At 42.9% G+C, this 15,548-nt stretch overlaps 1 protein-coding gene across 4 annotated transcripts in view; it reads right to left on the minus strand.

Moving 5' to 3' along the window:
- The window catches only part of NAV2 (neuron navigator 2), a 390,109-nt gene that overhangs the window by 142,163 nt on the left and 232,398 nt on the right, over positions 1 to 15,548 (minus strand). For all 4 annotated transcript variants that reach the window (XM_071559142.1, XM_071559141.1, XM_071559140.1 and 1 more), the window contains exons 2-3: positions 15,135 to 15,252; positions 11,661 to 11,713 (exon numbers count right to left, since the gene is read on the minus strand). In XM_071559142.1, the coding sequence (XP_071415243.1) occupies positions 11,661 to 11,713; positions 15,135 to 15,252 (171 nt within the window). The remainder of the gene's footprint in view (positions 1 to 11,660; positions 11,714 to 15,134; positions 15,253 to 15,548) is intronic.

Below are 15,548 nucleotides of genomic sequence, written 5' to 3' on the forward strand. Positions count from 1 at the left end.
CATTAAATGTGGGACTGTAACTGAAATGATTAAAACTTAGTGTTGGTAAGAACTGAACAACTGCTGGCCTGAGTCAAGAACCCTGACCTTGGCTGAATGAACCTGCTGCCTCAGAAATCAGATTACTGGTCTGAAGAGATGAGTCTCCAACAATGGAACTTTTCAGGAATTTCACCTGTAAAAGCTCCCAGGGCAGATTCTGCCTCTGGCCCATGGTGTATTAATGCAAGGATTAACTACTTATAACCTGAAAATACTGCTTTATGGAGAAAGATGCCCCCAGTGCATACAGAGCTGGAGACAGCAAGCTATTCTGAAGCAGCAGTATGACAGCTAGACTATTTAGATGTGTGTAGCTGGGACGGAAGCGAAGATCCTGGATAGATCTCCCCTAAAGAGTAGGTAGGAAATCCTTCCCTGGGAGGGTGGGCAGGCCCTGGCACAGGTTGCCCAGAGAAGCTGTGGCTGCCCCGGCCCTGGGAGTGTCCAAGGCCAGGCTGGATGGGGCTTGGAGCAACCTGGGACAGTGGAAGGTGTCCCTACCCATGGCAGGAGCAACCTGGAATAGCGGAAGAGACGGCCTTTAAGGTCCCTTCCAACCCCAACCATTCTGTGATACGAAGCAAGAAACTAATGAGCTGCATCACAGTGGCTTCCAACACAAAGAACAGTTGCCTCCCTGTAATTCCAGTATTCTGCAGCAAATCATCACCAAGACTCCAAGGCCCCTTCCTTGGCCAAGTCCACATATTGCTTAAACCCTTTAAGCAGATGTGAAAAGACCAGATTTGCCAAAGGGGAGGGGACACTTTCACTGTGAGCTACAATTGTTTTTTGGCTGACAATTCTGATTGCTCGTTTGCTGTGTCAGCAACATTTAACATAGCAGAAGCAAAGCAGGAATGATGGCACTTGGATGCTCCCATTTTCCTGCCTGCCCAGAACAGGAAAGCTGGGCAAAAGGATGAGGAAAACCAAGGACAGCCAAGCACAGGGATCATCTCACTTGGAAACATGACCAGGAGTGTCCAAAACTGAGCTTTTTCAGAATTCCTGGCCAAAAGCATCAGATGAATTTGCAACTTTGGATTGTCACATTTAAACTATTTCAGGTGTAGTCAACTATCAAAGTGTGTTATCAGTCCCAGTGCCTGGGACTAAATACAATGGGTATTTGTTCTGAAGTCTCCCTAAATGCCAGCCAAGCACTGCTGAGCCCAGACCGGAGGGGCTGCCAGGTCCCAGGGCTCCTCCTCCTTTCCTGTGATCAGAGATTATGAGGAAAAAAAACCCCTGTAGAATGGAACTTCTGTTCAGACACAACATACAAAGTGTCACCACTCTCATTCTCATAGTCACACAACGAAAAGACATGTCTGAAAACTTCCTCTTACCATGAATAACCTGGCAAGGTGGTGGCAGGAGGCATCATGGCTAAGTGTGGTACATGGATAACTGGGAAGACCAGATCATCAGCACTTTATCTGTTACACTAGTAAGACTATCAGCCTCTTGCTAGTGGTCTCAGGTATTTACTGATTTCTAAGTACTTCTGTAAAGGACATCACTGCACATCACCGTGTTCATTCCCACCAGACCTGCACACTCCTTGTTCCTTCCCAGCTCCTACAACATGAAACTTGAGTACAGGTAAAATTCATCAGCCTCACTGAATTCCTCTGTGTGGATCAGAATCCAGCTATTTCACTCTCATTTCACTCTGCCTTTCACAGGTCTATGATTCAGATTTTCCTCTATTCTCTAAAGCAGTCTGACAATGACACAATTCTGACTACAGTGGCCAACAGACCCACACGAGTTTTTGTGTTTGTCATGTAACAGCAATTTCCATTTCTATTCTTGCCAGTGCAACAGAAAATACATGTCCTGGCCTGTGTAAGTAGAACAGGACATGCCAGAAACAAACAAAAAAACCCCACCAAAAATATCCCCATCCTGTAGCTTGTAAATGGAGATTCACAGGTGGGCACTAATACATGTTGAACATTGACTATATCAGACAAACACTTGAAGGTGGAAACTTCCTCCAGCCAAAGCTACCTGTCCAACTCTGCCAAGGCAAACACACGGGGTAAAGTGTAACCAGTGCTGCCCTTGTGAAAGACACATGTTCTCCTCAAACAAAAATCAGAATTAAGCATGCTGGAGGTTCTTTTACTCAGAAACCATGGGAAGTTCTCACGTTATGGTGCAAGACCTCTGCTCCCAGCTTTTAATGTGATAAATGTGCAGATTTTATGAGCTTAACTACAACCTCCCTGTACTTACATTGAAACCAGGGCTTTCCACCTAACTTGAAGCTCCATGGCATGTGTACTACACTAACTTTCAAAAGAAAAAAGATTGATTTCGTGTCTAAGTTTTTAAATCTCACAAACCCTTATGCAACATTCCAGCAGACTTCACATACAATGTAGAAACAAGGAAAGAGCCCAACACAAGCTTTTTCTTAAGGCAAAACCTATTCCTTGCCTGTATTTTTGAATAAAGCTTTTACAATCATATTTTCATATCCTAAAGTTTAGAAAGAGCCTTAAAATCTTAAGGCATTAAACTGACAACCCTTAAAATCCAGAAGTTATGGGGGAGAGAGGGTTCTCCCTTCCAATAATACCTCATCTGCTCTGTTTCCTAAACATAATTATATACAGGAAATATCAAGACAGAACTGCAAATTCCATTTGTCCCAGAAGGATATAAATACCCTTAATGCTCTGTTTAAAATAAATCTCCATTAGTATTTATCCCAACCAAAATATATCTCTTTTTTAAAGAAAATAATATGCCCTTCCAAGTGTTCATATGCTGCTCCTGACTGTTTGGATAAAAATGCCTCCCGAAATTAAGTTTCAGGATTTTGACAGAACTCAATGGTACTATTAGAAAAAAAATAACAGATAGAACAAGAGGGCAACTGAAGCTAATCCATATTCTGAAGGCAGGTTGGGACAGATCGAGCCACAAAACCAAAAATCTGTTCTTGTGGGCACACTGTTCTCACGTGTATGTGAAGAGTTCACTCTTCTGTTAAAACTGTGTTACTTTGGGGTTTTAAGGACAAGGAGAATTTGGGCACCAGCCTGAACCTCATCTTCTCTTTGACCCTGGTAAAACCTCTGCTATCCTGGGTTTCAGCTCCTCCTCTGGAAATAATGGGACAAAACCTCAACATTCACTCCCAACATGTCCATGTGAATAGAAATGAGGGCAATAAGCACCACAGAGAGAGCTGTGACTCGCAGTGGCCAAGACTTCTAATGATGACAAAGGTCATGCTCGGACTGGGAATAAATTCAGGCAATCCTGGGTGACTCCCAAGGTTTGCCAAAGCTAATCTGCTTGGGAAGAGGCAGATGGAAAGGGTGGGGGAAATGTTCCTAGTTAATCTTGAAATTCAGCTTGCTTTCAGGGTTTTTTTCTTTTCAGGTTCATTTATTTAAAACTGAAGTTTTCCTAGGGGGAAAACCAAAAGTAAAGTCATTTTGTGGAAAAATATCCCTGGAAATATTATTTTTGGATTAGCTTCTCAGGATCAGGCCTTAAACATACTCAAAAAGGTGAAGTGGATAATTTGTAAGCAATTTGAAATCTTGAAATGTTCTAAATTATGATAAATTAAGCAACAACAAGCTCAACTTTGCAAAACAAGTATCAACAAAGAATCCTGCCTCTGGAGAATCCTTAATTTAGGATACACATGAAACTCTTTGCTGGTGTCAAGAGACACTTGACTAGATTTTAGCACACTAACTGTGTTATTGGCACTAAATTTCTGCTTGTGAGTAACTGAAAACAGGAAAAGATGGGGAGAAGTCCTGGCTGTGCTCTGTAAACCCCTAAGGAGGAGAGCAGCCAGTCCCATTAATGCTTCATTTCCACCTTCTGGCTGCTCGGGGGAGACCCTTTTCTATCTGGGATTTCCAGACTTAGAAGTGTAACTGGGAGAAAAGAGAATGGCTTTAAACTGAAAGAGGGCAGGTTGAGATTACATATTAGGAAAAAACTCTTCACTGTGAGGATGCTGAGATACTGGCACATGTTGCCCAGAAAAGCCATGGATGCCCATCCCTGGAAGTGCCCAAAGCCAGGGTGGACAGGGCTTGGAGTAACCTGGGCTAGTGGAAGGTGTCCCTGCCCATGGCAGGGGGTGGAACAAGATGAGCTTTAAGGTCCCTTCCAACCCAAATTGTTCTGTCATGCTATGATTAAATGTAAAATTATCATCAATACCCAGCCAAGATGGATGCCTTCCCAAAACATCCTTGATTTCTACATACACCAATATTTTTCAAAGTGCATAAATGCTTAAAAGGAAGGACTGCTTCTAAAACCCCTCAATGCTGGATTCTGCACACTGTTGTCTGTCCTCAAACACCAGCTCAGGTGCTGAAAGGTCTGTGTATCATTAACTTGAATTTGCAGCAGGAATCCAGAATGCAACACACTCACACAGAAAGAACCTCCTGCAATGTGGTCACTGCCAGTTGTTGGTTTCTAAAAAAGACCCCTGGGAAGGGAGCTCTGGCCACAGCCCTTTCCCAAGCCCAGCACTCCCCCTGTGCTTGGCTGACACACATACTTGTGTCTCAACTTCACCTGTTCCCAAAGGATTGACTCCAGTGGCTGGAGGGGCACTGACACATGTGTGCCCCCTCCTTCCTTGCACCTGGATCCTGGATAACATCTCTTCTTAGAACAAGCACAATACTCCTGCTTAAATATGCAAAAATAGTCCTACAAAAAAAGTAGCAGATAAAATTTTCAGGATATGCATTGCCTTCACAATTAAAACAACCAGTTATCACAGTTACAGTTATAAAGAATGGCTGGAAACCAAAGATTTCCAATGAGACACACAGACAAAAAGTTTATTTCTCTGGGCTGTGTAATGCTTTGTAACAGTTATGATCTGTTTCAGGGATTCCAGAGTGAAGAGCTTATCAGTACAATGCCTGTAAGAAGAAAGAAACATCCAGGCACCAGAGGAAATTGTCATACAAAAGCTTTAATTCTTACATCACCAAGCTGAAGGGGAATAATAAAAGAACTTTTGCATTCATCTGTCCTCAAATCAACCTCACCTTTTCACCTGGGTTAGAGAAGGCTCTCATCCACGATTTCCCAGTTTTACCCATCTGTGTTTGCAATGTTCTGCATAAAAGGCATATTTATGTAATAATTTTACGTCAATAATAGGTGTGGCATAAAATGATCATGGTTTTAGTCTTTTGTGGAGGTCTAAATGTAGAAGTGAAAACTACAGAGATCTCCATGTGCACCTGTGGGAGGACCCCGGGCCCTCAAGGCATTTGCTGTTTCAGGTATTTAGTCCATGCAGGGGGTAGAACCACAGGCATTCAAAATGCCATTTGACAGTGAAATAAATGATCAAATAGAATCTAATTCTGTCTGTATAGTTAAGCTCACACACTTCATTTTTTTTCCCCATAAAAATGACTTTGCTGCTCTTTGTGGAACCTGACACTGTTTCAGAGACAAGTTCTTGCACCACTGTATAAAGACTGAAGAGCATCTCGTTGGGGAGCACGAAGGTGCTCCCTTCTGGGAATGACATAACACTGTCCCCTGCAATGTTTCCAGAGGTTTCCCATCCACCAGAACAGCACACACATCCTGCCTTATCACCCCTCACACAGAAGAGCTTTCGAAGTCTTTCCCTGCAGAAATGAACCAATACCTGTTCAGTGACACTCCCATGCCCTGTGGTAGGGAGATGTATCTATCAGCCTTTCCCAATCCAGTCTAACTCTATTTATCCTGCTATTTCCTATGTGGGATGATGGTGGGGGTGAGTGTGGGGGCTTGTGGTTTTATTTAGACTGATCTGTCTGTGCCTGTCATGCTGATTACAAAGCACAAATGGTGGCATGGCAGCAACAACAGTGTGGGTGTCTGGGAGAGAAACAGGCAAACCAACCTCACCTTGGAGCATGAGTCATTCTATAAACTGAGGCAGAAGGACAGAGAAATCCAAGCAACCCAGCAGATCCCCTCTGCAGCACATCATCCCTGTCCACAGGAACACACTCCAGTTCCTGCATGACCAGCAGAAACCCAGGAAGCTCAGAGGAAAAGCTTCCAACATTGCTAAAGTTGGCGTTTGGCCACATCCCTCCACAGGCAGTCGCAGAAGTTCAGGTAGTGCCTGTCACTGCCCAGGCTGGCACAGCTCTGGGGCATGCCCTGCCCTCCAGCCAACCTTCAGCTGTGAGGAGCTGCACCACCAGGGCCAAAGGACACCCATTTGTCACCACTGTAACACTAAACCACACTGAATTTCTCAACATATGCTGCCAGTAAGTCACAAACTTCCCCAGCAAAGGGGGGGAAGGCTCACCAGAAGATGGGAAAGTTCCCTTTACTACAGGAGTAGGACTCCTTGAAAATACATGGCTATATTTAACCCCTGGGATATGTTTCCAAAAATCCTGTGCTAGGAATTTGCAGAGGAAAAGCATGCTTGGGATGCTTTTGATCTCCCAACAGAGCTGCTCCCCTGAAATAGCAGCACAAGCCCTGGCAGCAGAGCCCTCCTTGGCTTTGGGTCTGCCCCACAGCTTGGGGTGAAGGTTCCAGAGACAGCCTGGCAGTTATTGCACTTAGTTTTGGCAACATTTGGACAACACTGGGTGCATGAATTGTTCCAAACACTTAGAGGAACAGTTTCAAGTGGACACCTGCTCTCCAAGAGCAGAGACAGAATTATTTTCCTTGAGAAAACACAAGCAACTCAGCATATTTACTTCTTTTTTTTTTTAAATACAGCAGCTATTTTTAGTGACTTTTACAGAACACTCATTTTGTGGATATTACACACATAGATAGCTGCTTGGGTGATGCAGATGGTTTCAGCTCATATTTTTTCCACCAAGCACTCACTGATTTGAACCCAGCTCTCCTCTCTAAGGATGGGCCACACCACACCAGCACTCACTTGAAAAAAAGAACAGAGAAATATATGGGTAGCACACACCATACACAGAAATAATAATAAAGATTTCAACATCTCCTGCTCTCCTGCCAATTAAAAAAAAATCATTCCTGGAGCTGGCAAGGGTCCCACTGGGAAGAGAAGTGGATACCTGGTTTTAACAACTGAATAATATTCCAGTACTGCTCAATTCAAAACTAGGGTTTCCACCAGGCTGGAGGATTCCCATACAAACTGTTCTTTAAGTACATTACACATTTTCAGAATACAAGTTATCAGTCATATTTTAAAACAATGGTCAAATTCCCATAGCTGGAAGTAAGGCTTCCTTGATAATGCAGTTATTGCACGGAAAACACAGCCTTCACCTTGACTTTCACAGAGCCCTTGGACAAAAATCCAGCTCTGACCCATTCTGCAGTAGATTCTTTGTTTGCAAGAAACAGCAGCAGGAAGAGTGAGCAGTATTACTTTACTACTACAGTTTGTTATCTGCACCAGAAAAAGATAATTCTTGAAAAACATCCTGTCAACACACGGAAAAAAAAACTCCCTCCCTTCTGTTATTTGAGAACAGATACTTGTATACACAAAGTGATCCTGAAAAGTAGTAAGGCCCAAGCACAAACCCACAGGGGAACCACAGTAATTTCCTCATCCATTTATAGGAGGTGCTGTGGTGTTTGTTAAACCTACATGCCTCTCTTGTTGCTCCAAATTCTTGTCTGTCCCACAACTTCCACAGACTTAGCAGGGAAAGATGAAAGTCTGGTGTGTCCACCCACAGATTCCCTAATCCTCTTCCTTTCAGCACCAGCAGCTTTGCTCCCATTCCACTCCTTGAAGCTTCAGTAACAGGGGTAACACACCACCACTTCTCAGACTTTCACACTTAATGTTCTAGTCCTTCTAGAGTACCATCACCTGTTTTTAATTTTATTTTCAACCTTGAAAAAAAAGACTTTCTCATTTGTCTCTTCCCATACTTTACTAGTCTCCCTCCCCAGTCACTTCCAGTGTAGCTGATACAACTCTCTTCCCTTCACCTCACTCTCCACTTTAATGCTCTCACCTTCCAAATATCCTGTCCTTTCCCTCTTCTTGTACCATCTGAGCTATACCATTACCTCCTGAGTCAGGATTTATCACTTCCATGTAAAACGCAGCACAACCACCTCCCTCTCTCTGCCTCCTGGCCATGCTGTATTACACAAGAGAATAAAATACTCAGCTGTCACACCATGCTAAAATATCTCTGAGAAACTTCCTTCAAAACCTGTGAGCATTTTCACAACATATTTCCTTACAGACAGAACACAGCCCCTGTAGAGCAAGATTTCTACAGCACAGACACCCCATACACTCTGTGTTTTGTTTACCTCCTCATTTTACAAATGTAAGTGATATGAACCCTTGCATAATAAAGTAACATTCAGCACTTGCAAAGGCAGCCACATCAGTAAGAATTATCTACAGTACCTAAGAGGGGCAGGAAGTAACCAGAACCTCCCACACAGTCCAGATTCTGCAAGATGCCAAGTGCTGAGCTCTAATCTCACCCCCTAAACAAGAAGCAAATTAAAAGAAAGGGAAAAAAAAGAGAAAAAGATCTCTGTATTTCTATAACCAAACAATATTAGCAGCAATAACTCTACTCAGGTTTTTTGACCTAACTCTTCTTTTCAGAAATATGAGGGAGAGGAAACTGGCCTTGTTTTACTGTCCTTCACCCAGTTATCAAGAACCATGCCAACGTTTTCTCAGGTTTTATCTTAAAAACACAAATGCAGCAATGGTCTCCAAATCTTGGTCCCTGAGCCTGTGCTCCATACAACTACATCCTGTATTACCCACAGTATTTTCAGCATCCAGCTGGAACTAATCATCAAAATTGCAGGCTTTTGTTTAGACAAATACAGTGCAAAAATACAGAGGTTTGGGAAAAAAACACCCAGAAATGGATCTCATGCAGAGGACAAGCTACAGAACAGTCTCTAATAGATTATATAAAAGCCAGCCAACTCTTATCTGGAGCAAAGGAACACAGGGATACTCCCCTCAGCAGAACAACCCAGACAAGATGATGATGATGGAAGGATGGGTTCTCACCTAAGTGATTTTTCATGGAGCCATTGTGGTCCCTGTCATGTCATTTTTGGCGCTGGGACTACGAGGATAAGCACTGACGGCCCCACATGGTTCTGCAGTACTCAACTTAACTTGACAAGGCTTATTAGCACTGGCTTTGAGCCTGACAGCCCCAAGCTGTCTCCAAGGCTCAGTGTGGGCCCATCTGCATGATGCTCCCCAGCACTACAGCAATGGGAACAAGGCAAGAATCTGCCCTCATCTGGCTCTGAGGAGAGCTCACCAAAGTTCGGCATCACCAGCTTAGGCCTGGGCCACATGGAAGCAAACACACTCTTTTTCTCTCCCCTACACTCCCTTTAATAGACTTGGAAGACACAGATTTAGTGCAGCTTTCTAAGCTGAGACACCTGGCTGGGCAGAAGGTGATTCTTCACACCTCAGCTCAGCCAGGGCTGCTCAAGGCATTGTGAACCTGCAAATGAGGGAAGTGTCCCCAGGGGAAAAGGGCAAGGCAGAAAACTTCCCTCTAGGATCTGCTGTGTTTCTATACAATGAGCAAAGTTAAGCCTTCATTTATGGTGCTTTTCTCCAAATCTCATCTGTGGTGCTCACTTTACAGGCACTTCAGTATGGATATGGACACTTGTAACAGAAAGATTCACTTGAAAAAATTAGACTGGACATCACCTGGTTGAGCATCTGAATTGACAGGGTGGCCTTGACTCTGCTACCTCTCTGAACCAGAATTACCAGGCACAAACAGCAGCTCTCACACTCCACAGGACCTTGTAAGCCTCCAGCAGAGAAGGCACTGCAAGGCAAAGGATGAAGACTGCTGTATCTAAACAAGTATTTGCCCTAGAACACAGGAGACCTGCCAAAGGTTCTTGCTTCAGTAGAATCAGAATAGAATCATGGAAAGGTAGAAGCATTTGAGTCGGAAGAGACCTTAAAAATCACCTACTTCCAGCTCTCCCTGCCATGGGCAGGGACACCTTCCACCAGCCCAGGTTGTTCCAAGCCCCATCCAACCTGGCCTTGGACACTTCCAGGGATGAGGAATCCTCAACTTCTCTGGGCAAAACCAGTGTCCTTCCTCACTGTCAGATCATGAAGAGCTCTGTAAGCATGTGCACTTACTGAAAGCAGCCCATAAGCACAACCCTCATCTTTCTCACATGGTAAACTGCTGGGGATGCCCTGCTATGTGACTGTGCCTCGGGAGTGGGGAACCCAGTCCCATCTGGAATAACTTCAGAGCAGGGAGCACAGAGCAGAGACATCTTCCCAGCTCTCCTCAGCATGCCTGACCCAGGATGTGCCCCCTGCATGCCTCTGGTTAGAACCTGATCCAGCTTCCATAAGAACCTACTGTCCAACAGAGCACCACTTTCCCTTCATTGAGAACGGCTTCGAGTGACTTTCAGTGGCAACGTCCTGGAATTGTTTACAGGCTCCAGTCCTGAATGAAATTCAGTTCCTATGACACACTTGTGGAACATTAAATTATAGTAATTGTCAAAATTTCCTCATTATTTATACTCCAGACAGCTGCTGTGGCTACAGCAGGAATAGCAACCAACCTCTTCAAAGCAGCAAGAAGCAGCAGTGATAAATCTTTCTGAAGGCTTCCCTTTTCCAGAGCACTCACTCCGTGGCTCAAACAAGACTGAAAACTTCCAAGAAACAACAAAAAGCCAAAACACAAGAGCAGAACAGACTGTGGGTTTTGACTGAAGATGACAAACTCTCCTTAAATCTTTAGTATTTCCTTTAAGTGAGTGGTTGTGCTCCCCATGCAGTTGTGGAGGGAGAGGCCGTTGGGAACAGTGCCATAAAAATGAGAAACATTAAAAGAACTTCACACACAGAACAGGTATCCAAGTACCCAATGCAAAAGGGAGATTTTAAAATTTACACTGTAAAATAATTCTTCCCCCTCAAGATACAAAAGGCAATAACCTTCTTTAAAATATTATACATTTTGATGCTCATCTCCCAGAATGCATTTAAAAAATCAGTTTATCGGTTGTGTTCTTAGTAAAGTTCTGCCATACTCACAGCACAAATACTCCTGAGGAATTAGATGCTTTTCATTCTCCTGTACTAATTTTTAGTTCTCCAATTTTGAATATGAGATACAAGTAAGACACAAACCCACTTCTTATCTGCCAACAAGCTGCATCCTGTATTTTGCTATTCAAAGTATTTTTATTTAGTGCGTATTGGTCATTTATTTTGTTCCATTCACAGGATATAGGAACTCTTAATCCAACTTGAAGTATCTAATTCTCCTTTTTCAATACTACTGTCTACAAAGAGAAACAAAATTTTATTTTTATGTATTCCTGTTTATGTGATATTTCATAAATATAAAAGAGCAATGTAAGAATAATGTAGACTGAAAATATGTGATAAATCATAAGGCCTAATTCAGCTACTGTGGAGCACAGTGGGGCAAAAATTGTCATATGAATGTTCTGCAGATTCTACCTTTGATCTCACTGCTGTGAAAAATTCATTAAAACTGTTATTAAAAGTCACATACTGTCACTCAACCACACACACACCAACAACAGATCACTTTGTAACTTACCATTTGAGACCTATTTTTTGGACAGCCATTGATGTCTTCAATCTTTTCATTTGCTGAAAAGCAAAAAAGAGGCAATAAAGCAAAAAAACTACACCAAGGACATTTAACCCAACGATTTCCAAAGCACTTGCCACCAGCTAAAAATAAAGGGGTTTCAGACTGTGGCTGTCCAGTCAAAGTGAATGTGTCAAACACAGAGCCACCAAAAAAAAAAGCAGGTGGGGTTTCCCAGTGGGTCCTGCCCCCAGGGACAGCTGGGGCAGAAGCCAACTGGCCTGACAACATCTTGTACAGTGACAGGCAATTCCTTTAGACTACAAAAAAGATTTAAACTCTGGAACCTGAATCACTGCTGGGTGGAAAAGTGAGCACTACAAAAATAAATAAATAAATACATAAATAAATAAATACATAAATTTGTTTGTTTGTGGTTTTGCTTTGTTTTGTTTGCATGTCAATTGGTTTGCTTGTGGAGTTAATACAGGTTTGAAATCCAGCTAGGAAATTTATGATCAATAATTCTAATAATTTTATTATTTTTTCTTTTTTTATTTTTAAGCATAAACCATGAAAGAACTTTTCAAGCTTCCTGGCCATGGTTTACAATACAACCAGAAAATACACAGTGTATTTTAGGACACAAGTGAAACAATGAAATCCCTGAGGTTGTTAATGTTTGCCTGAGGATCTTGGGTTTGGCTCAGTTGCACCTTTCAGTCCTGAACCCTGAAATGATTTGTGTGCTATTCTCAAGAACCAGCTATAACCCAAGCTCAGTTCCCCCCAGTTTTTTCACTGTAATTAAGACAAGTGTTCACATCTCCATCTGAGAAAGGTTGCAGCTGAATCCACTGTATGTCCCCCGAGTGGTCTCTCAGCCCCTACACACCATCTCAGGTTTGGTCATTAAGAAACAAAGATGAATTCATTAAATCCCATTTTCCAAGTCCTGTGCCCCCACCTTGGAATATCTCGTGTCAGTTTAGGATCATGCAATATCTCTATCAACTAAATTTCTCTTGTCTGGGACACGTGGGCAGCGATACCTCTAAAAGCCCAGGTCAGACCCAGTGTATGTGCATTCATGAATTTTAAATACAGCTACTATGTTTATTACTAAGGCAAACATTACTTACACGTTCTTTTAGAGACTCATGAATTTTGAGCTGAGATAACCCAGAATGCTGTGAACACATTTAATTGGCTGGCAAAGAGAAAAAACTGTCATCATGCTTCTATATAATCATTAGCAGTTCTGAAGTCTGAGCATTATCTCTGAAGCCAAATGCAGTGATGTTTGGTTTCATCCCTCTTTAGATTTGCTTTGGTAAAAGAACTATCTAGTGACTATATAATTTTAAAATTCCTGTTTCCGAAATGCAGCCATTTCACTTTGGAAAGGCAAAGATGTAAATCTCAGATGGTGACTCAAGAAAAACTGTATCACTGATAATTAAACCTGAATTGTTATTATCAACTCCAGGCACGTGAGTAAAAAGGAGGAAGGGTCTCCACGGCTGCTTTTACACACAGCACAGCATAACATAAAAAAAACCCTCTCTTGCTTTCTAACTATGGAGGTAAAGAAAAAAACCTTGGATTTTCCAGGCTACAGATGAAGCTGCTTGTAGGTGGGAAAGCTCTGCCCATCTTTGTGCCACTGAGATGCAGCTGCCTAAGGCCATACACAGCAGATACAAACTACTTTTCTTCGCTGTAATTCGGAGGATTAAACTGAAAACGTTTAAAACCGACCTCTCTTTCACATGGGAAAACATTCTGTGAAAAAGAAATCCTTCCCCTTCTACTTTAACTCCTGAAACCTTGCAGACCTTATCTTAAATGTTAGCCAAGAGGCAGCCCCAAAAATGACCAGAAAAAAAACCTGCAAAGGTTACCAAAGGAACAACTCTGCCTTTTAGAGGGAATAATCTGAATTTCATAAAGGTTTTTCACGAGTCAGTACTCCAACAGCTACACTGAAATATTCTGAGGCAGCGTCCCTGCACAGTGTTCTCACAGACAGGGTTAAAGACACAGGCATGAAAGCAACATCAAACTGCTCCTGCGACCCCCAAAATCTCTCCTGTTACAGGACACACATACAGGATGAAACGAATACCTGTCATAGAATCAGTTGGGTTGGAAGAGACCTCCGAGATCATCAAGTCCAACCCTTAATCCAACCCCACTTTGATTACCAGATCATGGCACTCAGTGCCACATCCAGTCTCACCTTAAAAACCTCCAGGGTTGGAGAATCCACCCCCTCTCTGGGCAGCCCATTCCAATGCCTGAGCAATCTCTCTGGAAAGAATTTCTTCCTGATATCCAACCTCAACCTCCCCTGGCAGAGCTTAAGCCCCTGCCCCCATGTCCTACTGTTGGCTGCCTGAGAGAAGAGACCAATCCCCACCTGGCTACAACCTCCTTTCAGGTGTCACACAACACACAGCCCATTAATTCACGGCCTGTTTTCACACCTCTGCAACGCTACTGAGAGAAAATGTCGAGACACAAACCCCTTTTGAACACATTCCAGTGAAGTCACTGGGAGATGCCACACTGTGTTATCCCAACACAGCTCTTGCAGATTCCCACCTTACATCAAGGAACTGGCTCGTTTACAGCATCTCAAATGCACATAAATATGCATGCGCTGGGTTAGTTCGCTGCCGGCTGCTTCATTTGCATCTCAAATCTGTCAGTTTGCTCCTAACAATAGTTGTCCTAATTCCCATTAGCAGCCTTTCCGATTCCATCCATCTCCACTGGCCCATGCACGTGGATTGTGGCATCCCAAGGACCAGATGGATGAGCCTCTGAAGGAACTAATGAAGGATCCAGGCCCAAGGCAAGATGGACAATGTGAAGCTTTACATGGAGAAAATCGCTTGGAATTTTCATTATCCCCGAACATCAGTGCAAACTAAGAGAACTTTGGATAACTGAGCCTGCGTTTGAGATCTGTCCTAATGATAAAGGATTTTCCTCATCTGGAAACTCGTTATGAAAGATTTCTTTTTCTGCCACATAAAAATTACACCCTTCCTCCTTTCCCAGCTGTATCTATGGATTTTCCAAACCCAGGTGGAGGCAGGAGGCTCAACACGGGAGGCCTCTATTACCGGGAATTATATTCAGAGCAGTACCCAAAAGGTATTAGAACCAGAGACAGTGAAGGCTAACAGCATCCCAGCAGAGAAAAAATCCCTCCTGAGCTGTTTTTTTAACATTTAGCCATGAGGAATAATATTGCTGTGCCAGGAGATCTTATCAGCAATAGCCGGTATTTTTCCACTATAATTTAAGACAAGGGTTTTCCAAATTAATTAGCAAAGTCGCTGAAGGAAAAATTTTCTCCATAATTCCACGTGGTTGAATGGATTCCCCACACACACACTGTGTTTAGTTAGAAAATAAAGACAGTGGTTGTCTGAGGGATACCTGGTACAAACATTGCAAGTCACTCACCTACAACCTGGATTATTTCAGCCAACAGGACTCCATCAGTCACATCTTGCTGCAGATCCTTTATCAACCTCTTGTGACCAGATTTTGCCAGATAGTGATTAGCCCAATCCGTGTAAATCTGTCAGGAGAAAGAGAAACAAAAAATAAACTGTTACTCACAACACAGCCTTAAAAATGAAAGTTCTTTGTTTTTCTCAGCATGCAAAAGGCTGATTGAACAGCACTGCTTTATTTCCTCTTTGAGACAAGTCAACAGCATTAAAATTCAAGGCATTGTGCAGATCAAGTGTTCGGCTCACTGTAGTATGGATTTTCCTATCCAGCAACCTGACATCAAAGCTGCTGGAATGGCAAACTCCTGAACCTGTTACAGCTTGAATGGATCACCAGGAGGTAAAAGGAATATTCTACAGC

This window comes from Pithys albifrons, chromosome 6, assembly GCF_047495875.1.
Source record: "Pithys albifrons albifrons isolate INPA30051 chromosome 6, PitAlb_v1, whole genome shotgun sequence".
Lineage (NCBI taxonomy): Eukaryota > Metazoa > Chordata > Aves > Passeriformes > Thamnophilidae > Pithys > Pithys albifrons.